The sequence below is a fragment of the Rhinichthys klamathensis genome, unplaced genomic scaffold, assembly GCF_029890125.1.
Source record: "Rhinichthys klamathensis goyatoka isolate OS25496 unplaced genomic scaffold, OSU_Roscu_1.1 h1tg000064l_1, whole genome shotgun sequence".
NCBI classification, from domain to species: Eukaryota; Metazoa; Chordata; class Actinopteri; order Cypriniformes; family Leuciscidae; genus Rhinichthys; species Rhinichthys klamathensis.
Window position 1 is genome coordinate 5,256,288 of NW_026606607.1, and position 12,971 is coordinate 5,269,258.

The 12,971-nt window shown below is 42.2% G+C and overlaps 1 protein-coding gene across 1 annotated transcript; it reads right to left on the reverse strand.

The window, feature by feature from the left end:
* Positions 1-8,246: 8,246 nt before the first annotated feature.
* Positions 8,247-9,508, reverse strand: LOC130084394 (putative nuclease HARBI1). Its single transcript, XM_056249797.1, has 3 exons — positions 8,941-9,508; positions 8,496-8,830; positions 8,247-8,314 (listed from the first exon to the last, which is right to left on the reverse strand). The coding sequence occupies exons 1-3, from the start codon at positions 9,447-9,449 to the stop codon at positions 8,247-8,249; spliced, it is 912 nt and encodes a 303-aa protein (XP_056105772.1). The 5' UTR covers positions 9,450-9,508.
* Positions 9,509-12,971: the final 3,463 nt, after the last annotated feature.

Here is a 12,971-nt window from a genome sequence, read left to right on the forward strand (position 1 = left end):
GTGCTGTCTGCAGACCGCTGGGCCAGTTCACTGATTGGGAGCCGGTTTGTGTAGGTTTTTGGAAACCAAGCTGGGACACAAACTGGTAGCTGGCTTGAGCTGACGGCAGGGCAGACTGTGAGCTGGCTTGGGCTGGTTGTTGGATGCCAGACTGGTCCACAGACTGTGAGCTGGCTTGGGCTGGTTGTTGGATGCCAGACTGGTCCACAGACTGTGAGCTGGCTTGGGCTGGTTGTTGGATTCCAGACTGGTCCACAGACTGTGAGCTAGTCTGGGCTGGTTGTTGGATGCCAGACTGGTCCACAGACTGTGAGCTAGTCTGGGCTGGTTGTTGGATGCCAGACTGGTCCACAGACTGTGAGCTGGCTTGTGCTGGTTGTTGGATGCCAGACTGTGAGCTGGATTGGGCTGTTTGTTGGATGTCAGACTGGTCCACAGACTGTGAGCTGGCTTGGGCTGACAGCAGGCTACCTGACAGTTCAGCAGATTGTGAGCTGGCTTGGGATGGTTGTTGGATTCCAGACTGGTCCACAGACTGTGAGCTGGATTGGGCTGACAGCAGGCTACCTGACAGTTCAGCAGATTGTGAGCTGGCTTGGGATGGTTGTTGGAGTCCAGACTGGTCCACAGACTGTGAGCTGGATTGGGCTGACAGCAGGCTACCTGACAGTTCAGCAGATTGTGAGCTGGCTTGGGATGGTTGTTGGATTCCAGACAGGTCTACAGACTGAGAGCTGGCTTGGGCTGATTGTATGCCACTGAACTGGCCCACAGATTGCAAGACAGCTTGTTCAGAGTTCTGGCTGCTGGCTTGAGATGATTGTTGGAGGCTGGGCCGGGCCACAAGTTGGTATCTTGCCTGTGCTTGCTGCCCACCACTAGGCTGAACTGTGGAACCATAGCGTGACTGCACTAGTTGCTGGCCACTCAGTGATGGCACAAGTCCATATCCAAAGCTGGCTTGCCCTAACGGATACCTGGGTTGTGAGGACTCATTTCTCTGCTGCAGAGGCTTGACCAAAAAGGTAGAACTTGAAATCTGAACTGGCCTGTTACCAGAAAATAACTTAGAGAAGTAGACTTCAAGTTGTTTCCGAGGCTTGACAATGGGCTGCACTGCAGACTGGTAGCTGCCTTCCACTAGTTGGCCACTGGACTGAGAGCTGTTCTGCACTTTTTGCTGGCTACTAGACACCACAGACTCATTACTAGACTGTACTACAGTTTGATAGTTGATTCGTGTTGGCTCAGGTAAAGACTCAATGCGCATACTTGTACCCATTGTAGTGGTCACAGAACCAGAAACTAGACTGCCACTACCAGCTGAAGATATCAGAGATCCTTGAAGTTGACTACTAGCATCAGAGTCAGAACCAGGCTCATATACGTTAGTCACTGGTCCAAAACCAGAAGAGCCATTTTGAGGACTATAGCTTACACTGCTATACACACCCTTAACTTGTGCAGCACTGTAAGTATTACTCCTTGATCTTTGAGGACTGATGGGATTTGATACATCAGCACCATACCAGCTGTAGGAACTTCGTGGCTTCACATCCTGCATGGGGAAACCAGCCTCATAGGATAAAGGATAACCACTCTTGACAAAGCCACCAACTAGAAGAAAATAAAAAAGCAAAAGAATCAAACAGACATGCTAGCAAACATGAATTATAGAATTTGCCTGAATAAACCTTACCACTTCCAAAATGGTCACAGACACAAAGACTGAGAAATGCCAAAGAAAAACTGTAGACGAAAAAAAAACAAATAACTTGTTAAATGAATGCCACTTGTTAACAAATGCCAAATATTACAATTTATCATCATACCTCAAGAGTCGGCTAGTGGTACCCTCCATGGCCAAACAAAAATACCTCAACAACACCAGTAAAAATTCATAAAAAACATACTTGACTTCCAACACATATTAGTGTTGCCTGACGGGACTCTTTATAGTGCCAGCAACTGCCATTTACTAATTGTTTCTTGACAATCAGTTGTCATGGTAACATGTAATACTCAATTATTAGGTTCAGGTGTAACAACTCTTATCATGACTGCTGCCATTTCATTAAAGATAGTTGCTTTTTTTATATTATGATTACGCTTAGCTGGTCCATAGACTGGTAACGGCTTTATGTTGTTTTAACCAGTCAACCGATTTATTTGGAGTATCTTTAGGAGTTGCTAAACTCATTATTATCTGCACTTCTCAAATGCGAAAATACAGGAATTTTTTCATCTTTATTGAAACTGTTTGAAAACTAGAGCACACTGGTAAATTTATTTCAGATTTGTAATAAATAAATACATGCCAACATAAAAATCTGGCAACACTATTTATGTCAGCTTTCCTAGGGCCGTATTCACAAAGAATTTTAAGGCTAAAAGTAGCTCCTAACTGGCGAATTTAGGAGCAACTCCTAAAAATAATGGGCGTGTTACTCCTAACTTTAGGACTCCAAATTTTATTCACTAAGAGTAATTCACGAAGCATTTTAGCCCTAAAAGTAGCACCTAACTAAGTCTGGGACAGCTTAAAAGAAGTCGAGAGGACTCCTAACTCACTAAGACCTATTCACAAAGGATTGTAGCGCACACCACCGCCTCTCGCAGTCGTCCCGGGTCCGCGACAGAATGCTGCATTGATCTGCAAACAAATCCTCTCCCATGTCTCGCGCTTAGTTTTGCTTGATATCCCAGTGCCGAATTTCACTTTTATTATGTTTTTTTTTTCTAGCACTAACTGGGCCAGCAGCTGTTACTGATCCTGCGTCCAGTTGGGCTTTCTTTTCCGTTTTGGCGAGTTCTTAATCCACCGTCATTCAAAGTTACATTACTTCGAGCAACATTTCCTTGTTTTAAGTTTATTTTTCTATTAAGGCTAATTATGATGTCAATTAACCAAGCAAGTGTTAATGCAAGTGTCGTTTTTCATTATTAGGCAAGTGACGGTTTTCATTGGGGTATTAGGCTACATTGATTTAATTGAATTCACGACTTTTCTCTCTCTCTCTCTGCCTTTTTAGAATTACACTTCACTGGGGCCTGCACAAACATGTCATTATATATGCATTTCGATGACATTACTATTATTATTATGGCCCTGTCATCTAACAACCACTCACCGTGATCATTGCGAGGAAGCTCGTGCATGAGAATGGACGTCATCTATAGCAACGATGACTCACTCTTAGTTTAGGAGTTGTCATTTTTCCTTACTTAGAGTAGGTCTGAAAGGCGTTGTGAATAACTTTTAAGAGAAAACTCCTAGCTAAAATATTTTAGTGCGATTTAGGAGTACTCCTAGTGGTAAGATAAAATTCTTTGTGAATACGGCCCCTGAGGTGAAAGTTGTGCTCGGATGATACCCTCATCAGGTTGTTTTTTTTCTGAATGGACATAACTTTATTTTACAACAAAATGACCAGAGCCCATATGTATAAAGCCACTCAGAGTAAAATTTTAGTCTCAAGTCGGTCAAAATTCTAAGAATTACATAATTTTACTCTTATTCCTAAACTTAAGAGTAAGTGTGAATCATAAAGGTTCCTAAGTGTTAAAACTTGGTCTCAGCTCCTAAATTATTTAAGAGAGCTGGAGAGGTCTCCTAACCTAGTTAGGAGTAACAAGATGGCAGCAGAGAGGTTAGGCCATGCACTTTTCAACGAAAATATGATGTATTGTAGTAAAATGAGTTGATCAAACGATAAAAAAAGTTTAATCATCAAGGTATTCTTTTTGTAACTTACGTTTAAAAAAGGTTTATAGCAATGAAATTAAAGTATTATTTATATTTTTGGCGGCTGGAATTCAGCAGTGCACCTGTGATGACTCGGGCCCTTCAGTCCATAGTTAGTAGGCTCTTGAATAGCACTATTGTGACACTGACCACACCAAATATACAGTGGTGGCCAAAAGTGATGTGCAGAGTTTTTTTTTTTTTTTTTTATTTTTTTATTACCCTACAAGTTTGCTTAAACCAAATTATAAGGAAAATATTTTTACATTTATATTTTTTAAATATTTTTAAATATGAGGGAAGAACAAAACACTATAAGCTTAGTGAAAGTATTTATCTGACAAAATTATTTCAAGTCACCTTTATTTCTACGGTGCTTTTTACAATACAGATTGTTTCAAAGCAGCTTTACAGAGATTACAGGAAAATAATGCAACAAAGTTAGTCTTGGCTGAACAGCAGCTCTAGAAGAAAATAGTGTCATTGTCCTGCTTAAGTAAGTTCAGTGTTTATTAATTTCAACCAGAAAGACTCGGGAGGCAAAATGATGTGACAAAGTTTATTAACAGCCCAGCAAGCAAGTATTGTGTTAGAAAGTTCTGTTGCGTAGCTCGCAATCAGAGGGTAACACAATCTGTATTTGCTGCGTGAAGACGCAGGCGGAGCGCAGCCGACCCCAGGGAGATATGGACAGATGAAGGACCCCCGGGATTGGATAGATGAGAAGGTAATAAGTGACGTGACAATTTAGTCTTCCTGGCAGAACTTAAGCTAAAGCATTCATTTCCATTGTAAAAAATCATTAGTTATGTATTTAGTTCATTTATCTCTACAGCCACTCTGGTGAAAACAGTGATGTCATCATCCAGCTCAGTTCAGTTCTCATATAATGGTGTCAATGCAGGCAGATCAATATTATTTTTAAATATTAAGTGACAAATAAGGGCAAACTACAGCTACAGGTTTTAGAAAAACTAAAAAGCTCACAGGAGAAAAAAAACATACATTGTCTGCAACATAATCATTTCTTAATATTTCATTATCCTCTCTTGTTTTTTCACCTGTTCATAATTTATTTGTTTAAAAGCCTGGCTAAAAATTATGTCTGTACAATTTGGAATGTGTCATTGTGTTATCACAAATAAACAATTGACTCCAGGCACAACTACACAATACGCGTACAAAATATTTAACACATTTTTAATACTATTTGAATAAAGGGTGAATCTGACAATTTTCCTTCAATACTAATTTGTGATAATTTTGCACAATCCAAAGCAATTAAAAAATACATTTAAATATTAAAGTTTCAGTGTCTTAATTAAATTATTTTGTTATAATTACATTAAATGTTTGGTGTGATGCTGCAGTGACCTCACCCTTGCAGGCTCACTATTGGCTGATTCAGAGGTTCAGGGCGGCCATTTTGTGTTAACATCATTGTAGTCCTTAGTTTGCAGCACTTAAGTGCTACTTCAGTCAGCACTTAAGAATCAGTCTTATACTTTACTGAAAGTTGCTTTTAGCTGCTTTATAAAAGTATCTTACTCTTAGAGAAGTCCTACTTTTTACTAAGTATTTTTTGACACTTAAGTCAAAGCTTAAGACTATTCTTAAAGGGTTAGTTCACCCAAAAATGAAAATTCTGTCAGTAATTACTCACCCTCATGTTGTTCCAACCCCGTAAGACTTTCGTTCATCTTCGGAACACAAATTAAGATATTTTTGATGAAATCTGAGAGCTGGATCACTCCTCCATAGGCTTCTTAAGGGATCGAAACTGGCCGGCCCAAAAGTTATGAAAGACATCGTTAAAATAGTCCGAGTGACTACAGTGGCTCAATCTTTAGTTTATCAAGCGACGAGAATACTTTTTGTGCGCAAAAAACAAACAAAAAGAACGACTTTATTCAACTACTCTGTAAGGCCGTGATATTTCACGTAGTGAAACTACGCAAAGCTTCTAGGTTGTACGTCACACGTAGGCTCACTATTGGCCGACGCTGGTCACACACATGACCAGCGTCGGCCAATAGTGAGCCTACGTTGAATAAAGTCGTTCTTTTTGTTTGTTTTTTGCGCACAACAAGTGTTCTCGTCGCTTGATAAACTTAAGATTGAGCCACTGTAGTCACTCGGACTATTTTAACGATGTATTTCATAACTTTTGGGCCGGCCAGTTTCGATCCCTTAAGAAGCCTATTCAGGAGTGATCCAGCTCTCAGATTTCATCAAAAAATATCTTAATTTGTGTTCCGAAGATGAACGAAAGTCTTACGGGGTTGGAACAACATGAGGGTGAGTAATTACTGACAGAATTTTCATTTTTGGGTGAACTAACCCTTTAAGAGCATTTCTTAGAAGTTTTATACATACGGGCCCAGGTCTTAATAGGAAATATATGAACACACAGGGCTCAACACTAAGGATAAATAAAGACACCTATGAGCAAATTACAAGTAATAGCACAAATAAACACATTAGAACAAAGATACAAATGAAATAAACAGATTTCAGGTAGGCCTAACAGTATTTAGGTACACAATACTATAGTAAAGATTAATATATATAATTTATACATTAAAGCTAAAGAAGCATAGTTTTAGGGTACTTTCACTTTGGGACAAATGCATCTGATTTTCTCCCAACTGTTTACATTAAGACTTTTTATTTTATCTCTGGGTTTAGGAGGATATTCGCAGAGCTCAGGGCCCGTATCCCTAAAGATTCTGAGAATCCTCTCAGAGAGCTCCTAACTTAACCTAAAAATTCCTTGCCAGGAGTTTTAGCTTAGAAGTGATTCCAGAACATTTTCAGAGAACTCTGAGCAAGGAATGGATGGAAAATCCTATCTTAGTGAGGAGGTGTGGTTGACCCCGTTGCTAGGTATGAGTCATCTTTTCAAAAGCTGTGATTGGTTGATCCTACAAGTTTGATGAAAATGAACTTTTGGTGATAATGAGCAAATGATGTACCCTCAAATCAATAAACATAATTATACACTCTAATCTTATGCAGACTGTAATTGTAAATAATATTTCACATTCAAGAAAATATCTGTCACAGTGTCTGGTTGTGTTTCCCTTGTTTGTCACTAGAGGTCCTCGTTCTCACGGTGTCTTTCACATTTGACTTCATTTCCCAGCATTCTGTCTGTCACTCATCAGTTCATTGCACTCAGCTGTTTCCCATCACCTTGTTAGATTGTGTGTGTATAAATACCCTGTCTGTTTTAGTATTTGTTATGGATTCCTTGTTATGTATCACACCACTTCGGATGTCTGTTCTTGCCTGTTTCTTGTTTTGTTTCTTGTGTTGGATTGTCTTTTGGATTTTGACCTTTGCTTGGACTGGATAATGATTTATGGATTTCCCTATTAAATACTGCATTTTTGGATCTACCCCTGTTTCCTGTGTGTGGATCGTGACAATATCTGGAAAATGAATAGTAAGCTGTAGGGGTTATAGCCTAACATTAGAATCTAAAATATGTGAAAACTTAAGCTCATTACACCCTGTTCAAATAATGATTTGTGTCTTATTTGCTCATATTAATATCCTAGCTGGCATATTTTGTACTTTCACTCCCATATGGACCCCATTGAAAACAAGATGGCCTATCTCAAGGGGCTGTCCTTAATGAAGTAGAAATTGCAACGTTACAACTCAGTGTGGTCTGAACGAGGGTAACACGGCTCAGCTTTTATCAATGTCTGTGATTGCTGGTTGGTCTATTTATGAAGGCTTGTTAACAAATATCCTATAAACACAGAAAATGGAGAAAAAAAGGAATCGCAAGCCGAACTGGACTGAGGAGCAAGGTTTATTGCTGGCCCAGTTGGTGAACGAACATAAAGGTATGTTACGAGGAAAATTTTTGCCCAACTGTCACTAGCCAAGGCAAGAGGCGCGCCTGGGACACAATATCCCAAACAATCAATGCCTCTTTTCCACTGGTGGTGCGGACAGGTGACGATTGTGAGAAAAGGTGGTATGTGCTGCAGTCAAAGGCAAAAGATGAGATTGCAGCACACAAGCGGGAATCCTCACTCACAGGTGAGCAAAATACTATAGCCTACCACATAATCTGGCAACTTGCTCCTGCTGGCAAAGTTAATTTAAATGCCTAAGTACTGTGTTCATTGACTGTTTCTTTCTAGGGGGTGGACCACCTGCAAAGCGGCTCTCCCAAGTGGCCGACACTGTCTTTCAAGTCCTGGGACACTCTGAGGTCAGTGTCACCGGGCTGCCAACAGGCATTGACACGTCAATGATGCAGGCCCTTGAAATGCAGTAAAGGTAGGACACTGGGTTATTCATATCAACAGTGTTTATTCATTGCAGAAGCCATTTCATGTGTTATCCATGCTCATTGTATTAAATTAATTTAATCAAAACAATAATTAAACTAGGCCTATGTATTTCTTTAGCATGGAGTCATCACAAGAACTGGGCCCATCAAGTTTGCCGACAAGATTGCCGCCTGAACCATCTGCAGCTGCTACTCAGGATAGCCCGGCGGATCAAACACCATTCCCATCCGCAGCACCTGCTCCGTCAGCATCCCTGCTGGAGAGAAGATTACAACTCACAACTGATGTGTTTGAACAAAAAAAAAAGTCCTTTCCCTTCAGGAGTACTACCGCCTTAAAATTTAACACCTAAAAAATAAACCATTTAGAGATTGTGTTCTGTGTCTTGCATTTAACAATTGCAGGTGATGTGCAGTAAAACTGGTAGTTCTTAATACCATCACAAGTTCTCAAATGACATGGGGCTACAGCTTGCCTGAAATGTAAATTTGTGAAGTTTTCCCTGTAAGGCAGTCCACTCTGGGCTAGGTTCCCCTGTGGAATGTGAATATCTTCTTCACCACCATCCTCATCGTTGTCTTCATCCTCATCCTCATCCTCCAGAGGTTCTGCAATCTGTCTAACCTTGCAAATATTGTGTAATATTGCACAGGCTATGATGACTTTGCTGACTTTTTCAGGGCTCAGCCACACCTCTCCGTGGAGAACATGAAAGCGCCTCTTAAGCTGGCCTATGCCACGCTCCACCACCGCTCTTGTTGTCTTGTGGGCCCTACAATAGAATACAGACCTTTAATTATTTGATGGAAATATTGCACTACTTGGATGCTCTGACATATTGCTTGCATTTCATTTCCATGATTTTTGTATTGTTTGTCTTACCTGTTATAGTTTAGTTGGGGCCCTTGGCGTGGCTGGAGATAAGGTGTAAGGAGCCATGGTTTGCATGGGTAGCCACTGTCCCCTAACAAGTGGCAATTAGCTGGCACATAGCGTCTCTCAAAAAGCTGTCTGATGCCACTCTCGGAGAGCATTCTCGCATCATGTGTGGAGCCTGGCCATTTAGCCACAATGTCCAAAATCTTACAGGCCGCATTGAACACTATTTGCACATTGATGCTGTGGAAATTCTTCCTGTTAACAAAGACAGCCTCGTCCTCTGATGGCGCAATTATTCTCACATGTGTTCCATCAATTACACCCACAACGCCAGGGAATCCTGCAATGTCCATAAATGCCCTTTTATGTGTGTGTAAAGTGCGGGCATCCAGCGGGAATGAAACAAATTGTGTCACAATATTAGGATGTGACAAAGCTGTCAGTGTTTGGGTGATGACTCTGCTGACGGAGGATTGGGACAGACCCAAGTCATCACTGCTGCATTGTTGCATTTTCCCTGTTGCCAAATACCTCAGGGTTGTGATTACTTTCTTCTCCGGTGTAATAGCGTTGTGGCGTCGAGTTGGTGAAAGTAATTGAATCTCTAAGGAGATCCACCACAAACATGATTCCTGCACGATCCAATCTGTAGCGCCTCAATAATTCCCTGTCATCCAGTGTTTGCAGGACATCTCTCCTGCCTCCTCTGTTGGCCATTTTGTGCAGCTGCTTAGGGGAACTCCTAAGCCACTAAAAGTCCTCTTCCCTGCTCTTAGCAGATCTCGCCTTAGGAGCCCTTTTAAGCGCTAGGAATCTTGAGGAATAGCTTTTATATTAACTAGGATTTTCGTGTCACTTTTAGGGGAAATTCTAAGAAAACGTCATGACTCTGAGAATTTTCTTAGAATTTGGCCGCTAGGAGCCACTTTTTGCACAGAAATTCTTTAGGGATACGGGCCCAGTTCAGTAATGGTGCGCTGACGCACAGAAAACAGCGCGTGTATACAAAATTGAACTTCTTTCACATCTTCTTGCCAGTGAACGGTTTAAAATCCTTTGAATAATTATGAAGACCACTTTCATGTTCTAATACTTCTTTCTAGTTTCTATATAACAAGTGGAATTTTGAAACCAACTGGCTGAAAACTATGATCTCCCTCAAAATCTGGAATTGAATAAAATGCACCAATTTTGCAATCTGTCATTATTTGGCGTGATGCCAGGGTGTAACCTCTTGAGCCTCAATTTAAAAAAAAGTTACTCTGAGGTCCTTAGAGGGCAAAAATGTCCCTGTCAAAAAACGGTCATACAAATTTAAAGCTTTGGAGTACAGACTTAAGTTTGGTCTCATTTTAGAGAAGAACCTTGGCCGATTTTTTTTAAAGTAAAAAGCAAATGTTAAAGGTTTAAGATTATGAAAATTATGAATGAACAATAATTTTATATAAAAAATATATTTAATAAAACTGTGGGTAAGTTTCATTTAAAAAAGCAATATTTTAAACAAAAAGCTGAGAAAATTACATTTTTATCTGCGTCTGCGACTACGTCTGGATCGGATTCAGAATGATGATCAAAACAGATGGAGTAAATCGAGTCCATCAACACCCCCAAAGCTTCAGTCATTAACCCTTCCTGGGCCGACACTTCATTCTGTAACGTTAGGCAGTTTTGAACATATATGCTTTTAGATGTTTGATGATTGCATTGTTTTACATTTGCCCAAGCAATCTTCTACCACTTATGTTCTTTACCCCTGTTTTCATCAGGATATTCTGTACTCTTTCCAAGATGTGTTACAGCACCCCTACCGTGAAAACATGGATGGCTGGAAAATTCTGTCAATGGAGGGGAAAGAGTAAGTAGATTTGAAGTAACTTCCTATACTAGCATTGGACTATCCTACAAAACATTCAGATACTCAGAATTAGGAACATGCATTTTCCCTAAAAATCAATCAATCCAAGTTTAGGAAACAGTGAACAAGCAGCCAAGAATATTTTTCAGTACATCTCGATCAAAAATTGAGAACAAGTATAGGTCAAATATTCTGTCAGCATGTCAAGTAAACTTAAGTGCAATTTTAAATATTTTTCAAGGTATATTTAGAGGTATATTAAAAATAGATATACTTTGTTCTTCATCTCCAGGTGTAGAAGTAGGAGAGAACAAAGCAGATTGTTAAACAAAGATGAGGTCATGCAAATGAAGTACAAACAATACTAAGACTCCCAGTAGACACGAGATTACAGTTTTTTTTGTGTTTTTTTTTAACAAAAGCAAACACTAAATGAAGAAAACAAGGCAGAGTATGCAGCTATGACTTCACTTGATGCAACAACCTCAATATGCTTGGAGATAAATGCTTATTTTGAGTAGTCTGAGAGTGCAGAGGTGTTGGATCTTGAAAGCCAGGCAGGACAGACTGCGTCAGACTCATAGCTTGGAGTGGTATTTTACTGGGTTGCTCCAAAGGTTTGGAACCAAGACTGAAAAGAGACATGTAACTTGACTGCTTTGGCTTAGGAAAGACCTGGAATCTAGATTGCCGGGACACAGACTGGTAGCTGGTTTGGGCTGATTGCAGACCACTGGGCTGGGACACAGACTGGTAGCCGGCTTGTGCTGACTGCGGACCGCTGGGCTGGGACGCTGACTGCAGGCCGCTGGGCTGGGACACAGACTGGTAGCCGGCTTGTGCTGACTGCGGACCGCTGGGCTGGGACGCTGACTGCAGGCTGCTGGACTGGGACACAGACTGGTAGCGGGCTTGTGCTGACTGCAGACCGCTGGGCTGGGACACAGATTGGTAACGGGCTTGACCACTGGCCTGGGACACAGAATGGTATCTGGCTTGGCCTGATTGCAGACCGCTGGGCTGGGACATAGACTGGTACCTGGCTTGGGCTGACTGCAGGCCACTGGGCTGGTCTACAGACTGGTAACGGGCTTTTGCTGACTGCAAGCCACTGGACTGGGACACAGACTGGTAGCTGGCTTGGCCTGATTGCAGACCGCTTAGCAGGTCCACAGACTGGTAGCGGGCTTGTGCTGATTGCAGACCGCTGGGTTGGACCATAGACTGGTAGCGGGCTTGTGCTGACTGCATGCCACTGGGCTGTACCACAGACTGATAACGGGCTTGTGCTGACTGCAGACCGCTGGTCCGGGACACAGACTGGTAGCCGGTTTGTGCTGACTGTAGACCACTGGGCCGTGAAAAAGACTGGTAGCGGGCTTGTGCTGCCTGCAGACTGCTTGGCCAGTTTACTGATTGGGAGATAGTTTGTGTAGGTCTTTGGAAACCAAGCTGGGTCACAATCTGGTAGCTGGCTTGTGCTGACGGCAGGCCAGACTGTGAGCTGAATTGGGCTGGTTGTTGGATGCCAGACTGGTCCACATACTGTGAGCTGGCTTGGGCTGGTTGTTGGATGCCAGACTGGTCCACAGACTGTGAGCTGGCTTGGGCTGGTTGTTGGATGCCAAACTGGTCCATAGACTGTGAGCTGGCTTGGGCTGGTTGTTGGATGCCAGACTGGTCCACAGACTGTGAGCTGGCTTGGGCTGACAGCAGGCTACCTGACAGTTCAACAGATTGTGAGTTGGCTTGGGATGGTTGTTGGATTCCAGACTGGTCCACAGACTGTGAGGTGGCTTGGGCTGACAGCAGGCTACCTGATGCTTCCACAGACTGTGAGCTGGTTTGAGCTGAATGAAGACTGCTGGGCTGGACCATAGACTGGTAGCGGGCTTGTGCTGACTGCTGGCCACTGGAATGAAAAGTCCATTCCTGAGGCAGAGCATGCCTGTGCCACTAAGTTGTGAGCTAGACGTCCAATGATCCGACTCCATTCCTTTGAGCTGTAGGTCTGCGTTGGGTCGTTGGCCATTATCTGGTCCACCTCGGCGTCCAGTTCCTGCCGGGTCGGAGATTTCGGGTCGCCAGAGTCCTTGGGCAGACAGCCGGTTGTCATGGCTCGTAACCACGCATCCAGATTGCTCCAATGGTCCGCGGGACTGGAAGCGCGTGACAT

Bases quoted from the DNA above. Each gene is read 5' to 3' on its own strand.
- LOC130084394 (XM_056249797.1), bottom strand. From the start codon at position 9,449: ATGCAACAATGCAGCAGTGATGACTTGGGTCTGTCCCAATCCTCCGTC. The intron at 8,831-8,940 runs GTAAGACAAACA...ATTCTATTGTAG, and splicing joins CCCCAACTAAACTATAACAG to GGCCCACAAGACAACAAGAG. The intron at 8,315-8,495 runs GTATTAAGAACT...TCTTCTCTCCAG, and splicing joins TCATTTGAGAACTTGTGATG to CAGGGATGCTGACGGAGCAG.